Source organism: Alosa alosa, chromosome 18, assembly GCF_017589495.1.
Source record: "Alosa alosa isolate M-15738 ecotype Scorff River chromosome 18, AALO_Geno_1.1, whole genome shotgun sequence".
NCBI lineage: Eukaryota > Metazoa > Chordata > Actinopteri > Clupeiformes > Clupeidae > Alosa > Alosa alosa.
Window position 1 is genome coordinate 23,593,765 of NC_063206.1, and position 18,254 is coordinate 23,612,018.

Below are 18,254 nucleotides of genomic sequence, written 5' to 3' on the forward strand. Positions count from 1 at the left end.
ACGACGCCGCAGGTTAGACATAAATAGATGCGACGTAATTGGACACGTTCATGCTTGGGCTATAAGTTTAACCTTAATATGCATGTAATAAACGCATGCTTAACTCTGACTCTGACATATTATCCACAGTCATATGTAAATACGTAGCCTAATTCTCAATCCTATTGATATGTCATCATGTAAACTTGAGTGACCGTAATCCCTCTGTTCAGTTCCTCCAAACCTGCAAATTGAGCGCGAGGGAGCGCACGCCTCCATTCGTAGACAGTTCTGCTGCTAGCATTTTACGAGTTTCTCTGTTGGAGATGCACATTGTCTATTGAATTCATACGTCAAAAATAAGCGCGTTAAGGCTACGAATCATTCATGTCCCCCCTTGCAGCTGATTCTAACCACGAATGCCAGAGCTAATAACGTCCCCGGCTGTTCAGGTGAGCGCCGTGACCTTATACAAGTGAGGCAGTACGGAAGTTATCGCAAATAACTGAGTTGAATTGATTTGTATTGTGGTGAGGGCACAACGTTTACAGTTAATGAGAGCAAAGGGGCGAAACAACAGGCCCTGCATGCGATCTTGTTTCATCAGCTCAGCGCAGGGTCATCTTTCTTTATTACCAAGGGACCTCTAATGCCGAGGTGAAACTTATAGACTACCCACTGCCTCCAATAACCGTTTGGTAACTTTACGCAGCGTGAAATAGTACGGGTAGTTCGATGCCCGATAAATAGCTAACTGGTGTTTTGCAATACCCTTGTTGATTGTCTGATAAAAATGACCAAACCAATTTAAATCCAAACATCAGTGTAATAAGTACTTGAAAACAGCCACAAACCAATGTTTCAGGGGACAGCCGTCAATTATGTAAAAGTACGTGGCGCAAAATGAACAGAATAACGCAGATGCAAACATGTTCATGCAAATGATTAATCTGTAGTCTATGGGTAAAGGCAACAAGACTATCAAGACTGGAATGTTCATCAGTCCCAAAGTCTTCTACAGCAGCTTAAGTTGTAGTTCAACTAACTTCCAACAAAGCAACAAACTTCCTATTCTGTTGTCAATACGCCTTGGCGATCACAGCGATATATATGAAATTACTGCCGACTATCAAGACAGATAGTCGCAGTGAAGACAAATTTTACTGTAGAATATTAACCATATTCACTAATAGTACTGAACGCTATCCCACGTGTGTTCACCGTGTTCATGTCGCAGTGCCAGTAAGGTGTGGGAGAAATCTTGATTAGTGATCAGCGCAGGCACCATCTCACGATGTAGGTTAACTTCACATATTACCTTGTAATCATGTACTCACCGGCCAAGCGAAGCTGAAGGGCAAGACTATCCTGGATTTTTCATTCCTCAATGTGGTTTTCGAAGAAAATGTATTCCCTCCGAGTGCGGGCGTAGATCCAGTTCCAAAACTACAAGGCCCAGCAACCGCAGCGACACGACGCACGTATTCCTTCAGACAAACTTTGAAATAAGTATCACATTCATCCCTGTTGCACTTTCGGTCCTCCGTGTTCCTTGTCCCATCACAACACAAGCCGTTTTGCAATTCGCCATTCACGTTCTGCATCGATAAGATTTGCAACTCGAATTGTCCCGATGCGTCAGACACCTGTTAGAATAAAACAAAATCAATGAGAAAAGACTCACGAAAGACATACACAGACATTAACGCAGCTTATGTTGATATGTTCTGACTGCACCGCTCAAACGTTACACTTTGCCATAACACCTCTGTCAAACGCAGCTCGGCTGAAAGTTATCGTCTGTCCTTGTACCCCTCAAAATAAATATCAACCTACGCTGGATACCCATACAAAAATCTGGCAAGGCAGCAAGCCAGTCGGTTAGACAATTTTAAGTCCAAGCTAAACAATCGTATATCTAGGTTGTGCGCAACATTTAGTACATTAATTTGGGAAAATAATATCAGTCCTTCATAAATCCTTCTTCCTGTGCGTAAAAAGATGTCAGAGGGACAACACGTTCATGCTTTTGCCAATTGTGTCTTGTCAGTACTAATAAGCATCCACATACCTTCGCACACAAACACAGTAAAAAGGCATGATAGTAAAAAGCTGCAAACACTGATCTCCGTCGCAAAATCATGCCGTCTTGTTGATGTTGCCGCTTGCTCTATAACTAGACGTCTGGCCGACTCACGGCACTAATATTCCTCTCCGATTTAAACATGCAAGGACAGAGAGCAAAACTTTTTGGAAAGAAAAACCGCCACAGATTTCCCAACGCAAAAAGTGAGCTTCCTTTATGCACTTGTTTTCTTTTTAGATTCTGAAATTGTTCTGTTGTTCTTCTGTACTTTCTCTCCCTCACAGCAGCGAGAAATCGTTACACCGGAGCCATGCGAGCACCGTCCACAACTGAGACCTAGCAGTAACTATGGAGCGAGTTCAGCTAATGGGGGTGGCAAACGCATGCGTGCAGTTTAATATTCAAAAGATGGGGCGGCTGACTTATAAGCTCCAGAGCCCGCCCCTTCTCTAGGACACACAGGTCTTATGCACCTTAATGTAAGCACAGCCACTGTGAGTTAAACTATATGAAATAGACATATATTTCAGTGTTTTAGGGATTCATATTATGTTATTTTACATATTTCTCCTTGTAGGAACAAAAAACACCTTGCCTTTATGCACACAAATATCAAGTAGCCTATGCATAAAACCATTTAGAATTTCTGTCATCAGTTCAATCACTTTCAGATTAACAAAGTTTCCAATGTTGCTTAACGAGCCTATGGGTTGCAGTCGTCTTTGGTTGTTATGTGTAATAGTTTTTTTATTTTCTTTTAAATGACTACTATTAACACTCTTCCCTCTAACTTGATAGCAAATTCTGTACAGTGGAAATTGAGGAGGGGATATCAGTAGACTTCTATGTTGAAAGTGTAGGTAATGTTGTATATAGTCTGAGATTGTATTGCCCCAGCCTGTTTACCGCCCTCTAGTGGCTGTGGCAAAACCCATTACATCTAAAACTTCCCTGCAAAAAGTAAAGTAGATGACGGCTGATGGGTTTAACTTGGAAACCAGTTGGAGTGTGGTGTGTGATGACTGTTTGCAATGCCTCCCCTACAGTATTTTCCTCTGAAATATCTAATGCAAGTACCTAGGACTGGTCTAAAGAAATTACACAGGTCAGTGCGAGGAGTCATGCTGCTAGACAGAAGCATAGGGTCAATCAGTAACCAGCAAGGTATTTCACCATCATCTTTTATGACCCATTTGTGTGTGTGTGTGTGTGTGTGTGTGTGTGTGTGTGTGTGTGTGTGTGATCCCCACAGATAAGCATCTGCAGCAGCAGCATGTGCATCTTAGCACTGCAAAGACCTGCTACTGCTACTACTGCTGCTCCTTATACTGAATGACAGTGTCACTTTAGTCCGAGCATTGAGCCTCATTGTCATGTCCATTGACCTATGACCTATATGAGGAGCAGAGAAAAATCTATCTTGGAAGTGGAAACATAAATATCAAACCACAAGCAACAGATACCAAAAAAAATATGCTTTCTGTGTGTATTGGTGTCTTCTTGGACATTGGATTTAAGGACACACTTTTTTGTCTCCTTTGAAAACCTGACTAAAGTAAGTGAGGCATGCAAGCACTTTCGGAGAGGGTGTTTGAGTCATTGAACTCTAGATGCCAGGCTGCAGTTTCCTGTGGCTGGGGGTTGGAGATGAAAGGTGTGCTAGCTGCCTTTGTCTGAGCCGAGATGCCTGAAAACATTCCTGCCCCTCAGGAGGGCTCATGTTACTCGATGTATTCAAATGGCCATTCTGGGTGTAATAAGGGCTAATTAGTGTAACTCTTTAACTGCCAGGAAACTCCCGCTTAGACTTTTTACTCTGGATTTAGACGCTAAAGCACATTTTGAGTGAGAGAAAAACAAATGGCCCATATTTAATATACTGACATGGAAAGAGGGATGTAAGGGGAAAGTATTTGTTACTTTTGTTTTGAGAGGTTTTGGAGTACCGGTATAATTGCTGGTATCACTAGCCTGAGGATAGGGAAAAAATGGTGTGAATTCCTTCGGCTCTCTCAGAGGAGTAAGCTGCAGACCACTGGATTTCACCATCTCTTCGACCCTGTCAGTGGGGGGCTGGATGTCTCCCTGGCAACCCCCTGGGGACATCTCTGTCCAGTCCAGTTCTGTTGTGGGTTTAGACTATGAATGGCCCTTGTATAGACCATTTCAATTTGTTCCTAGAGGGCTTCCAGATTAAACATTCGGTAACACTTAAGGGTACATGAATTAGTGATGGGGACGAGACCGCCTATGCCGAGTCCGAGACAAGACCGAGTCTTTGAAGGGTCGAGACCGAGTCCGTTGGTTTTCAAACACAGTCGAGTCCGAGTCAAGGCCGTGTCTTTGAGGAAGCAAGTCCAAGTCGAGACCGAGTCGAGACCAAGACCATAAAAACATGTCAGTTTTCATATTCATGATTTAATATCACCCCAATTAATAATCAACAGTTAGGCCCAGGCTTGGAATTTCACCATTTTAGGGGCAAGGCCACTTGGCCTTCAGTTGGGCATATTTGGTGGGGGGCACAAAGGCCACATGTCAGGGCACCAAGGCCAAAGTTAACTATACAGTAGTAGGCTATAAAAATAATCAAAGTTGTATTTAGCCTATTCACAGCAGTAGACCTGAATCACTGTATGAAACATTACAAAAACATGAAACATGACATATTACATAGAACTGTAAATCATCTGATCATCTAATATTTAGATGTCTAGGCTATATTTAATATTTATATTTATTTTATATTTGGCCTGTTATGGAATGATGTATTGAACAATTTAAGCACAGCTCAGCTTTAAGAAACTGATGCAACCTAGATGCATGCTTAGCATTTTTTGATCATTAAGACTACTTTCACAAACTCTTACTCAGCTGTATATCCTCTGATTTTAATATTTACCTATATCTAGGCAATATTTGTAACATTTATTTTGTATTTGACCTGTTATGAAATCATGAAGAACGATTTAAACACATTTTGAAACCTAAAGACCAAAGTTGGAGACATGAATGTAGACCTTGCTGCAGATTACATTTTTAATTTAAACGGAATACTCTGAAACGGCTTACTGTACAGGGGACTGCTTTACACCTTTGTGTTCGGTAAGGTCTGCTGTTTATTCTGATATATGGTTTGCCATGTGTTGAACGAAGGGTTCGTGAAGTATTCCACCAAGATGAATGGGTAGGGAGATGGGTGTAGCACCTTATGTAGACGTTATGATTAAATTTAATTATATTATTTACTTTTCTCGCGAACCGTTCACCACAGCAATCAAATCACAGCTCTTTCATGTGATGTGATACATGTGCCTGTGTGATGAGTAGGCTTAGCAATTGCGAGTATTTCAACTGAGAAGAATGGGTGAATTTGGACGCACTTTCTGTCTTGCCATGTGCTGTCATTTTCTCCACTGTGTAAGACTGAATTAGTTTGCGCTGTGATGCTAAGATTATTTTGACAGGCTATAGGCTAAATAAAAATCGCCTTCTCCTCCCACTGTGGTCCGAGACCGAGTCGAGACCGAGTCTTTGAAGGAACAAGTCCGAGTCGAGTCCGAGAAAGCAGAAATCGGTCTCGAGAACTCGATTACTAAATCACTGACATGAATTATTATGAACTATGAACTCATGTCAATTCCTGACGATTCATGAGATATTAAGAAATGAAGTAATACATAAATCACAAATTAATTCATGCATGAATTCATGATTCATGTAACCTTACCATAAAGTGTTCAAAATAAGCTGTACGCAAATAAGTTTAAAACTTTAAAACTTTTTTTACTATTTTTTTTGTTTATCACTGAGATACCATTTGCTCAATACTGTTTTCTGTGCCAGCGGAAATGCCTTAGGAAAGCACGATTGTTTATGTAGTTGAAAGCAGCCCTTATAACAACAGTGACCATGTAAATAACTAGATGTACCGCAGAGCGGTACAAAATATGACCGCCGCCCAGTTCAGCACATTTTTTCCACAAAAAGAAATCACGCTGAAAGGCCTATATGATTCTAACTGTCTCACTAAATTGCATTATCCACACTCAATTCTCACTGGTATCTGCTAGACAACAAGTACTAAAACATAATTAGTTCATAGATTTCACATGTAAAATTCATTTTATACAACCCCACCTCCATCTTGCCTGTTCATAATTCTGAGAAATTCTTGATTGTTTGTGTTATGTTATGTGTGTGAGTGTGTGTGTGTGTGTGTGTGTGTGTGTGTGTGTGTGCTTGTGTGTGTGCCTGCGTGTGTGCCTGTGCATGCAAAAAGCATACATATGTCTACTGTGTGAGTATGTGTCATACCGCATGATTACTGTGAATGTATGTGTGTGTGTATCTGTTTGTGCACATGTGTGCACATGAAATGGGTTAACATGACCCCTGGAGGCAAACATCACGGGAAAAAAATGGTCATCTAGGCCCTACAGTTCTCAAGATATTCACAGAGAACTGTGTCTCGCCCCTACCCTCCTTTCGGGGTCCAGTCCAGCGGGGGGCTACAGATCAAAGCGAAAAATGACAGTTCCATGCTATCCATGTGGGGGGGTACATCCCCACCAAGTTTTGTGTACCCCCGGTCTTTCAGTGTCCTGAATCCTTGTTGGTGTACATCACTAAATGTACACATAAATTATTTTATTGTAAGGCCCCCCATGAACGAAAGTACACAAAACTTGGCATGCATTCGGAGGGTGTCATAATGATCCTACACTTTTAATTTCGTGCAGTTTTGACCTTGTCAGCCAGAGATATTGTGATGAAAACACCTAATTTTTTGCTTTTTAATTTTTAACTAGGTGGCGCTATACATGAAATAAGTGGTAATGGGATGGGTTGACATGCCACCTTAAGACCAACATACATAAAAAAGGTGGACCTCCTAGGCCCTACGGTTCTAGAGATATTCACAGAAAACTGTCTCCGGCCACCTACAGGCCAGTTGGTGTATAGTAACATAAATTCATTTATTGTGTGGCCCCCCATGAACGGAATTCCACAAAACTTGGCGTGCATACAGAGGGTGTCATAATGATCCTACACTTCCAATTTTGTGCAGTTTTGACTATGTTAGGTCACAGATACCTTCAATTACAACACCTCATTTTTACTTTTTTGTGTTTAACTAGGTGGCGCTATACATGAAATGAGTGGTTATGGAATGGGTTGACATGGCCCCTTGAGATCAACATACAAAAAAAATGGTCCTAAACCCTACGGTTTTCGAGAAATTCACAGAAAACTGTGTCTGCCCTACCCTCCTTTCGGGGGGTCCAGTTCAGCGGGGGGGCTACAGATCAAAATGAAAAACGATGGTTCCATGCTATCCATGTGGGGTTACATGCCCACCAAGTTTCGTGTACCTCGGACTTTCAGTGTCCCGGGAATCATTGAAGGAAATTTGGGCATGCGAAAAAGAAAAAAAAAAAAAATCTGACTAAACCTATATGACCGCCGCTTTGCTGCGCGGCGGTCATAATTATAGACAACGGGATCCAGAGATCTCACGTTGCACGTGTGAGAACAGTCACTGCTGGTCAGTTGTCGGGATGTGAAGACTTGAGAAACACTTCTCGCATCCTTCCTCACTGTGTAAATTCCCTGTGTAAGTATCCCTTTGGGGATCAATAAAGTATCTATCTATCTTTATCTATCTAAATTCAGATTATTCTTATCTGCATATGATCTATTGATGTCACTAGTGTGCACAGGAGGGGGCATGCCCCCGGACCCCCCTAGCTTAGCTGAGTTACCAACTTTCTGAAGTGGGCCCTCTTCCTTTCTGTGCCCATGGGACACAGAGGCTCATGCTTGACACATCATAACAGTTTGCCTGAGGTTGCGATAGGTGGCTTTTTTTTTTTTTTCGCCCCCGCCCTTCAAGAAGTGTGCACGCCACTCATATCAACGATATGACATGATAATTAATGATCCTTGCATGAGTGACAGTATGAGTAAGATATATGCTTATTCTGTAGAATAAGGCAGGGCTTTCTTCCGACAAAATCAACTCCCTTACTTCTGAGGAAATGGCTGGTGTGTGGGTATTGCAACATTCCAATCCCTTCACCAATCAGTCCATTACCGCTGTTGATATCATAGTGTGCTACTGATGCAAACGAGAGAGAAGGCCCAGTTTTTCTAAGAGAAAAATGTGTTGAAATAAATTGTATGTATAATGAAAAAGCCTCCTTGCCTTCAGTTAGGGATGACGTTATCAAAAGTAGCATTACTGGCTCTGTGTGTGTGTGCGTGTGTTTGTTTGTTTTGGTTTCTAGCTTCATTTTCACACCTCTCTCTATCTTTAATGAGGCCAGGGTGCAAGTGCTGGGAAATGATTCATCCTGTCTCATCCTCTCTCTCTCTCTCTCTCTCTCTTTCTCTCTTTCTTTCTCTCTCTCTCCCCCCACCTGGCAATTCAGATAAAGTTTTATGTTTTTAAATTAGGCCTGACCGTAGGTCATCGTGAATCATACCTCACCGCATAAGCGTTAAAGGCAACAACTTGAGTCTTATGGTACCATTTATTCAAAACTTCCCTCCCTGTGGTTCCTGCAGGGCAAGTTATGAATGGACTGTTGGGTTTACATATAATAGCTAGTATAGTTATGAAAATAAATGCTGTAATATATTTTATGATGTGCTATTTATTATAAAAGAAATAATACACTCTCACCTCATCCATCCTGAGTAAGAGAGAGAGTTAGAGAAGAAGAGAGTTTCTTTAATAGAGGTCGTTACCTGCTAGGGGCAACACACACTAAATCGGTCTCCAAATGTTAATCAGATGATGAGTAAAGCATACACTCCTCCCCAACCCCTTAAGCTAAGCCTGTCCACCAAAGATCATCATCTGGCTCTCAAATCTCATATAATAATAATAACAAATAGTAAATTGTTGCTATTGTAAACTAGATGAGTGGTCCTGGCTGAAGAAAACCCTACTGGGAGACCACAGCAGCAGACGTCTTGCTGCGCGTCAGTCGTGGGCAGGTGTGCGCTGGACAATGAGACAGTGAGAACCCCTGATCTGTGCATCAGTGACTTCAAAAGCCAGAGCAGCTGGGGTCTTTGGATGGTGCCGGAGCCGGACAGTGCTGGCAGGCGAAAAGAGAGGGAGAGCAATTTAAGAGGGCTGGGGGTGGAGGGGGGTTAGCGGTGGAGGGGAGGGTGACACGGCTGAAATGTCTTTCGGAAATAGTGACGTACTAATGTTGTTCCAAAAATAACACTGTTGTGGACAGTCAACATGTGCGGCCACTGGGGAGAAGGAGAGGAAAGCAGGGAGGGAATAATGGGAGAAGGGGGAGAAATCCCAAACACACACAGAGTGGGTGGGGAACACATAGACACAACATGAGACTCTGCACTGGAGGAGAGTGGAGATCTCCGTGGGTCTGTCGATGATGGTGATGGCAGTGCTCTATAGGCTGTTGGTCTCAAGTGGACTGCACTGTACATGGCCTCTTAGTGGACTTGAGAGAAGTGCTTAGTGGGCATTAGTGGGTGGAAAGCCAGGGCTGGTTTCAGCACGACCTGCAAACATGTGTCTGTGTGTTTTACGTGTGTGTCTTTACGCGTGTGTGTGTGTGCCTGTGCACACCACTGTGTGTTATGTGTGTGCATATGTATGTAATCTGTGTGTGGATGTGTGTCTGCTGGTGGTTAGGGTGTGGGGGGGGGGGACAGAGTGGGTAAGGTAGGCCAATTGTGATCTTGGCCAGATGACACACTGTAAACCCTATGGTATTTTGGGGGAGGGAGAAAGCAACAGGCGAACAAGAAAGTGCTTGGGAACATCTCTCTCTCTCTGTGCGGCGATCTTCACTTAAGCTTTTGGAACGTTTACCCTCTTTGTTTATGAGAGCTGCTTTTAAAGAGTGTGTCACTGACAGCAGCGCAGGGCTCATCTGAAATAAATATTATTCTCCTCCTGGGATAGCTCTTCATTCTTATTTTCAACATTTATTTTAAGACTGGCCTTGTGAAATGAATAATGGATATTTCATTGAAGTTTGAGTGAGTGAGTTTATGCCAACCGCAGGCCCTTGCAGACAGGGGCCTGTGTGTGGGAGAAATTTGACTTTTTAATATATCCTTGACCTGTGCAGCAGCGGTTTTGAAAAGGCTAGAGCTCGGCATTCTGGGAAAAATAATGAGAGTGTCTGCCTGTCTGAAGGGTGACTGGCAAGAGAAACAGGAAGCAAAAGGCAAAATCTCACATTTTAAAGAAAAAGTAAAATCGGCATATTGATTTTGTTGTATTGTGGGCTCCATGACCTGCAAAACTGATGAACCATTGAGGTTAGCTGTAGGAAGCATGTGATTAGGCACTGTGCTTATCTGATTAAAGACTCTCTGCCCTTAAAGGCTTGTAGACAAGAATGTCAACCTTGTGAAAGTCGATTGTTTTTGTTTTCTTCCTTTTTTGCCTCACTCAGCTTTTCTTTTGAGTGTGGGGGATGGTTGTCCAGTCTCAAAAACTCCAGACATTTGACACAAAGCCCAGGGTCAGGGTCGGTAGACTTCTGTGTTCCTATCTCTCTCTCTCTTTCTCTCTCCCTTTTTCTTTCTTTCTTTCTCTCTCTATCTCTCTCTGTCTTTCTGTCTGTCTCTGTCTCCACAGAACACAAAACTGCCCACACACATCTATTCTGCATGACCCTTGATCAGGCTGCCCGAGGGTCAGCAGCTAACGTCGTGTAAGCAGCCTTAAATTCACCACCACCCTAACAACCCACCCACCCCTCATCTTCCCTCGTCCGGCCAGCATCCACCCTCTGTCCAGGTTGCATTCCTCCCCCCTGTAGATAGACCCGAGCTCACGGGGCACAAGGTTAGGTTACAACAGCAGAGATAGGGCCGCGAGTGAAGATAAGCAGAGAAAATGGGAGAAACTGAAGAAAACATTTTGATTGCTGTTTCGTCAAAAGACAAGCTGTGTGTGTGCTGTGTGAGTGTTTCAGAGGGAGTGAGGAAGCAATCTTCAAGGATGAGATTCCTTCACCTTGCCTCTGAGTGACGTAATTTACCTTCTTTTTACCGTGTTTTTGTTTCTTAAATGTCATTATCTGTGTTTGATATACCACCATCCTTGGTTTTCCACAGTTTGTTTAGTTCAGTTCAGTTCAATCAAAGTCAGTTAATTTCAGTTCAGTGCGAAACTGAGGATGACCAATTTATGTAAGATTTTTGTTGGCAGTACCACCATGTGATTCAGTTCATCATTCATTTTTGCTGTGGTCAACCAGCTTTAATGGACACAAGAGGCGGCCACATTCCACCCACAAGTCAAGTCACAGTAAGTTCGCTTTAGCCCTCGTCCACATCCTGGTCACACAGGTCAGCCCTGATTGGACCCGACAGCAGCGGCGGCAGTTCCCTCCCTGATGGATTTATAATCGTCCAGTTTATGTTCCTGAAGGTCCCCTGAAGTTTACACTGGACCAAAGATGCAGTGTACACAACGCCACCCCAAGGGAACTGAGTAGGAGGCAGATGTGTTGACAGCCTGCCCAGGTGACTGGCCTTCAGACCAAGTATGGCAGTGATCGAGGCAATTGAGGTAGACCACTTACATGAAGCAATGGCAACAGACCGCCTTTTGGTTTGGATGAAACACAACAAAAATGTATTTCTCATTAAGTCATCGTGGAGTTATAAATAGAATGAAAAGAAGGTAAATAAATACTTTTTGAAGAAATTATGAAGTGAAAACATTTCTTTATTTAGAGTTGTAGCACGGCTGTGTTTCCCTTGGCTAAAAGCTGCGCGTGACCTGACTGAAATGACAGCGGTGCAGGCTACAGTGGCTAATAGGTTTAGTTTTTAGCACATACGTCAACACCGTCATTAGAGGAGAACAGATCTGACTGGAGATCAGAGGGAGTGAGTGAGAGAGAGAGAGAGACTGTGCTTGTGTCTGTGTGTGTCTGTTTGCGTGCGTGTGAATGGCGCAGCTTGGCTTGCTCTATCACTTTGTGAAAGAGCCAGCCCACCACCCAATGTCCAACATATCATATTCTATTCCCATAGATCCAGTTTCTTACGTGCAGTTTCTCTTTTGTGATAGCCAATCACAAGTAGACACAGTGTTCTTATGATTTGATAAGGACTGGCATGATCAACACAATTAGTTTTGTTTTGCATGGACCATGACAATTCTGAATATTCTGAAATTCAATCTGCTCATTTTTATTTCCTTTTTCTTTTTTTCCCCTCAAGTGTCCATGTTTGTGGTTGAAGGCACTGACCATGTCTCAGTCTCAAACCTGGTCAGCAGAATCATTTCATCGTGAGAGAGGACACAAAAATGCTAAACTGATGATTACAGCATGACCATGGCAGAGAGAGGCGGGGAGTCAAATGACACAATGTTTGTCCAGCTCTAGGAGTAAGCAGCTCTGGTGAATGTGTGTGTGTGTGTGTGTAGCTCTGGTGAATGTGTTCGCTTCATGCTGATCAATGTGTTCTCTCATGACTGCATAACTTTCCCGTGAAGAGAGAGGTGACTCTCTTGACCACTCCTGCCACTGGGCCCCTACACTGCCATGACCCTCTGCCGGCCAGGGATGGTGGACACATGAGACCCTCTCTGGGTGGAGGAATGACAAAAAAAGACAAGGGATGAAGATGGCGGATTTGAACCTAAATTTCTCTAGGGATAAATTATCTGTCTATCTGTCTGTCTGAACACAGTGGTATGAATAGATATGGCCATGTGGTCATCTGTTGTTGAAGTGAAAAGTAAGATATACTAAGTGTATATAAAGACAAGGGATGTGTTATTTGAACCTAGATTTCTCTCAGGATAATTGATCTGTCTGTCTATCTAAGACTGAAGCAATATGATCATCTTTTGAGGAAGTAAAAAGTAGGATATAAGAATATATATGTATTTTTCTGGTTGGTCTATATCTCTTTCCTTCTCTCATTTCCTCTCTATCCCCCTCTCTTTGCCTCTCATGCTCCTGCTGAAATAACAGCACCGTTCCCACACTAGCTCTAAGTCCCCAGTTTGCACTAGTGGAACCCAGGGAGATCCTTTGCTTGCTCTGTTCGCCATGCAACGGGACAGACGCCCAATGAGGTGGAACACTGTCCTCCTTAGACAGGAAATAGCCTGTTAACCCTCACAGGGCTAATTAGCCACATTTCCCTTTCACAGGAAGGGCATTTTGATTGTTTTCACTCCCTGTCCCTGTCTTCCGCCCAAAACCCTATTACTCTTCCATTCCTCTTTTAATCATTCTCTCTATCTCTCTATTTCTCCCTCCCTGGTACTTCCTTTCACTCGCTCCGACCGACCCCCCTCTTCCATCTTTCTATGTCTTGTTTTTTCTTCTTTTCATCACTCCTTGCATACCTGGCTTCAGTCATGTGGTGCTCACTCTCTCATCTCAAATGGGATCTTCTCCACTACCAACAAACGTGTTAGCAAAAGCTACCATGTTCTCTCTCTCTCGCTCTTTTTCTCTCTCTTTCTCTGTGTGTGTGTGTGTGTGTGTGTGCTTTCTCATCAGCGTATTTACTCAGCCAGTGAATTGCCCTTAAAAGGGGGGACGGGGCAGCCAATTAACCCACTCTTTGAGAGAAGTGCACGTCAATTCATCGGGAGCGGTTGCCGCTGAGAGCGCACTGCTTGCTCGCCCCCCCATACAGTGCGGCAGCCTGCGGCTTCTATCGGAAATGTTTGCAGGGCCTCCCCCAACCAGCACACACACACACACACACACACACACAGACACACACACTCCAGCCTCTCCTCCCTGCTCTCCCAGGCAGCAGAAGGAGGCATGAGAACTGTCAAACAAACCGCTTTCTCACTCTCCACTATCCTCTGAAGCCAGACAGACCTCTGGTCCAGCTCTCCTCTCTCTGCATTAATATCTCACGTACAGTGCCTGTGCTTTATGCCCTCTCTATGCCTCTTCGCTCTCTTGACCATATCAAATGTATATCACTGTTTAGCCAACGCTGGCAGTGTTTTGCGAGTTTTACAAATGAGCCATTCATTTAGCTGTCAAGGGGTCAGTCATCTCTATGTAACCATATAACATCCATATTCTTGGCTTCAAATGTTTTTCCTTTTTTTTTGGTCATATTCATGATAAGAGGTTTGATGTGTGTGTGTGTGTGTGTGTGTGTGTGTGAGTACAGGTGTGTGTGTGTGTGTTTATGTGTGTCAATGAGTGCAGGTGTGTGTTTATGTGTGTCAGTGAGTGCAGGTGTATGTGTGTATGTGTGTGTGTGTGTGTGTGTATATATATATATATGTATATATGTATATATATACTGTAGGCATCCTTGCGAGTACTACTGCATGATTGTGTGGTGTCCCCTCAATATTCTTGTCATCAGATCAGTGGTCTACAACTTGTGAACTATACTGTCAAATGACAGACATTGTGAGCCCAAGTAAAATATTGATGCTGGCAAAGTGCTTGTATGCTTAGCGGCTGATGATGTAGCGGTTTTTCCATGACACTTGTGACGATTGCTTCCAAATGGTCCTGTCAGTATTTATAAATCTGACCCAGACATTCCATTTTCTTTCAAAGTAAACCCAATCCAGTGCCGCGCATAGCCCTAGACTCATAGACACACATTTGAAGGCTCCGACTTGAAGGGGAACAGGCAACGCAAGAAGATGATGTATGTTTTCATGCTGAGACATTTCCCCCCCTCTTTCCCATGGAATGTATGAGTCTATGAGGGGGATCGGATTTATAACGTTTGCTTAACACTGCAAATTGAAAAGCAAAATGTTTTTGCAGTGAACTGAATCTTGACCCTCCAGTGGACACTCTGGAGTTGTGTTTTGTGTCAGTGCATGTCAAACAAGCGACCTACTGAGCTCTTGAACACTACAATTAATGCAGCACATCACCCAGCATCATAGTGTCAGACAGACCTCTTGAAGAGTACATGACGTAGATAGATATCTCTCAAAATCTAAGATTGTAAACGTTTGGCTGTCAGTCTATTGCAGCATCTACTGAATTACCTCTCTGCTTTCGAGAGACAGTTAAGATGCGACGCTGAGGAAATAAGGTGCAATGATGCAATGTTTAATGGCAGCGGATTGTCAACAGATTCCTTTACCTGCCATGCTATTGGAGGGTAACCACTGTATCCCAAGAAAGTTAAATATTTGACAGAAAGTGCTTAACTCCACCAAGCGTATCCACAACAAGCTTTTTATTCTGAACTAATGAGCCGGTTGTTCCTGCCCCGTGTCAAAGCAATCACAGTCAGTCTGCTGACGTCAATTAGTGTTTTAATGGGCTACACAACAAGGGTGAAAACTGAGGGGGGTATTTAGGGTTCAGTATTACTTCGGGTATTACAGTGAAAACAGCACATCACACCATCAGCAAAATGCCATGTGTTCATCTCAGTCTGAGAACCCTACATGCAGTAATGGCATCAACCAGGTCTCCATTATATATATATTGATTTTCATTAAATATTTTTTTTTTTTTTTTTCGTGTACATGTCTCATTCAGGGGTTCAGGCTCTGTAAAATGCTTTGTGATGCTAAATAAATAAATGAATTGAATTTACTTACATTTACAGTCACAGATATGTTTTAAACTGTATGTTATGTTCACCCGTGGCATGGCCTCCATGGGGCTGGTATTTGGGTCGCATCTCTGCTTCCCTGTGCCTTGCCTCCCACTCTCTCAGGGACTCACCCCGAGCGGCTCATCTCTCTGGGAGACTCTGTTTACACTCGCTGATATTTCAGAAATGCATTTCCCTTCACACAGCTCTGACAACAAAAAAAACAAACACTTTAACGCGGGGGAATCTGCAGAAAGACGAGGGGAGGGGTTGGGTTGGGTTGGAGCAGACTACTAATAACTAACTCCAAATTTTGCTGGAATTCAGTAGCTCAGTACTGTAATTCAACAATCAATCTTCCCCATGAAAACAATGTGATACGAGTACAGACGGTTGGCTCGCCAACTTCTTTTTTTTTTTCTGAAGCGCTGTAGTAATGCTAATATACAGTGATGGTTGCAGAGTTTATTTTAAAAAGTGCTGGAGGCGGTATGAGCTATGTTTTGTCATTCCTGCAGGCCTGCTATTGAGGGAGGGGGGGCATTGGTCCCTATGAGATCCCATAAACAAGGTGCTTTGTGGTGATGAAGTGTTTTCGGATGTGGTGCGGGCAGGAATGTGCGCTCGTCTCTGAGAAACTGGACGGCGTCCAGAGAGTTTGCCACAGGTTCTTGGGGGATGCCAGCCATAGTAACAGGGCACCATAAATTGGAGCAAATCCATTTTGTGTAAACTTTCTTTTTTTGAGTCAACAAGGCTACACGGAAAGAAAAAAAAAATCTCCTGTGAACATCTCCTCATGGATGTCCACACGGTGTGGTGTGCACTGGGCGTTTCCCCCATCAATTAGGTGTCCTTCACAAGCCAAGGGCCTCATGACCTTGGAAGTTTTTTTTTTTGTAAAAGCAGTGTCCAGAAGCCTCTTAAGGGGATGATTAGACTTGTGTAGCCATAAAGCCATCATGTCTCCGGGGAAACAAGTATGATGCAGAGCCACATGAATGAGAGGGGGAGAGTGCTGAGGCCTTCAAGTCTCGGACACAAGAATGACACCGCTATCCAATCTGGGCCCATATTTTATTACCTGAGTTTTATTGCTCTCAAGGCCTGAGATATCTTTCTGGAAAAGTACGCCATAAAGAGTCTCGGTCTGTAAACCTCAGCATTAGAAATAAAAACATCATAGAAAAGCCCATCATAAATGTTATCGTCTGTGAAGGTGAAGATGTTCACCAAGGTCCTACGATGGACAATTGCTCTCGTGGTTTAGTGCTGTGACCCTCTCTTCATTCCGACAAGTCCATGCTTGTAGATATTTGGCAACCTCGCCATTCACTCAGAACCGAAGTGCCAGTTCAGTGGATGCAATGCGTCTTTTCTACTGAACTGTGAATAGGAACATAAACGCCTGCTCTTTGAAGACACTCTGATTTTAGATCAATATCTTTTCTCCTTCATTTTGTCCCCCCCCCCCTTCGCTAAATGGTGTGGAACCTGGCAAAACTGAAACCTGTCGGAGATAAAAATGTGTTTCACATTGATAAGATAACAGGGAAGGTAGGCACAGTGACACATGACCTTTAGGCAATCAGGCTGCCTAAATAACAAAGATAAGACGAGGGGAACAATCACAAGCACATTTGGCAGGAGTTGCCAGGACACAGCAATGTGAAACGTGTGAATTGGGAGATGGCTTGGCAGGTTGTCGAAATGACATCTGCATAGGTTCACATGCCAAGACGAATTATGCTTTTAATGTAATCCAGACAATGATTTAGAGTTAATTAGATATGTATGAAATAGAGATAAAACAATGAGTCCCAAGCCAGAGCCTCACACTACAGGCCAGGATTTCAGAATGCTTTTAAACATTCCAATTCCTGAACATTCCGATTGCTACAGTATGTTTCTCATTTGCAGTTGTAAATTACAAATTGTTTCAGAGTATCCTGTTTTTCTGTAAATGGTGTATGGGCTTTGGTTGATTTAATGTACACCGTTATAAAATGACTCGGTTTTAAATCACAGATATTGTTACAGTAAATACCGCTTGGTATGCGTAGGATTTGGGTTTGGATTGACACTTAATCTGCTGCAACACTCTTAGGTAGATTGCATTGTAGCTCTTAAATAATGATACCTGTGGTTATGTTAGCATTAGCCAAATACAGCACCATTGCATTGCAAAGGAAGGACATTGCAAGTTTTCATTGAGAACTGAGTTATAGTGACTGGGATTGAAAAGGGGCAAGTGAGTCTGTCAGGATCTGCTGTTTGGGCGCACAGGGCCGTTTCAGTATGGTCTTGACTCGGCTAACATTTTGAATCCTGACATATCCCTTTGTTTTAATAGGAAACAGAACCGTCTGAATACAAAGTAATGGATCACTGCACTCACCGCTGTCCCATGTTGCTCTTCCAAGTAAAACCAGCGTTCCTTCAGCCATTTACTCAGACTAGACTGTCACATGTTTGGAGCCTTATAAAAAAGGTCCTTTTTTCAAGTCCTAATCAGTTTTGAAAAGTACAAGTACTTTGAGTGTATTCCATTGTAAGAGGTTACACACCATCTGTGGTAAGACCTCAGATTGCAAAGCTTCTTAGAATCAAT

At 43.0% G+C, this 18,254-nt stretch overlaps 1 protein-coding gene across 1 annotated transcript in view; it reads right to left on the minus strand.

The window, feature by feature from the left end:
• Positions 1 to 2,416, minus strand: part of jag1b (jagged canonical Notch ligand 1b) — a 34,523-nt gene extending 32,107 nt beyond the window's left edge. The window contains exons 1-2 of the mRNA XM_048270075.1: positions 2,051 to 2,416; positions 1,317 to 1,625 (exon numbers count right to left, since the gene is read on the minus strand). Coding sequence (XP_048126032.1) covers positions 1,317 to 1,625; positions 2,051 to 2,122 — 381 coding nt within the window. The 5' untranslated portion in view covers positions 2,123 to 2,416. The remainder of the gene's footprint in view (positions 1 to 1,316; positions 1,626 to 2,050) is intronic.
• Positions 2,417 to 18,254: the final 15,838 nt, after the last annotated feature.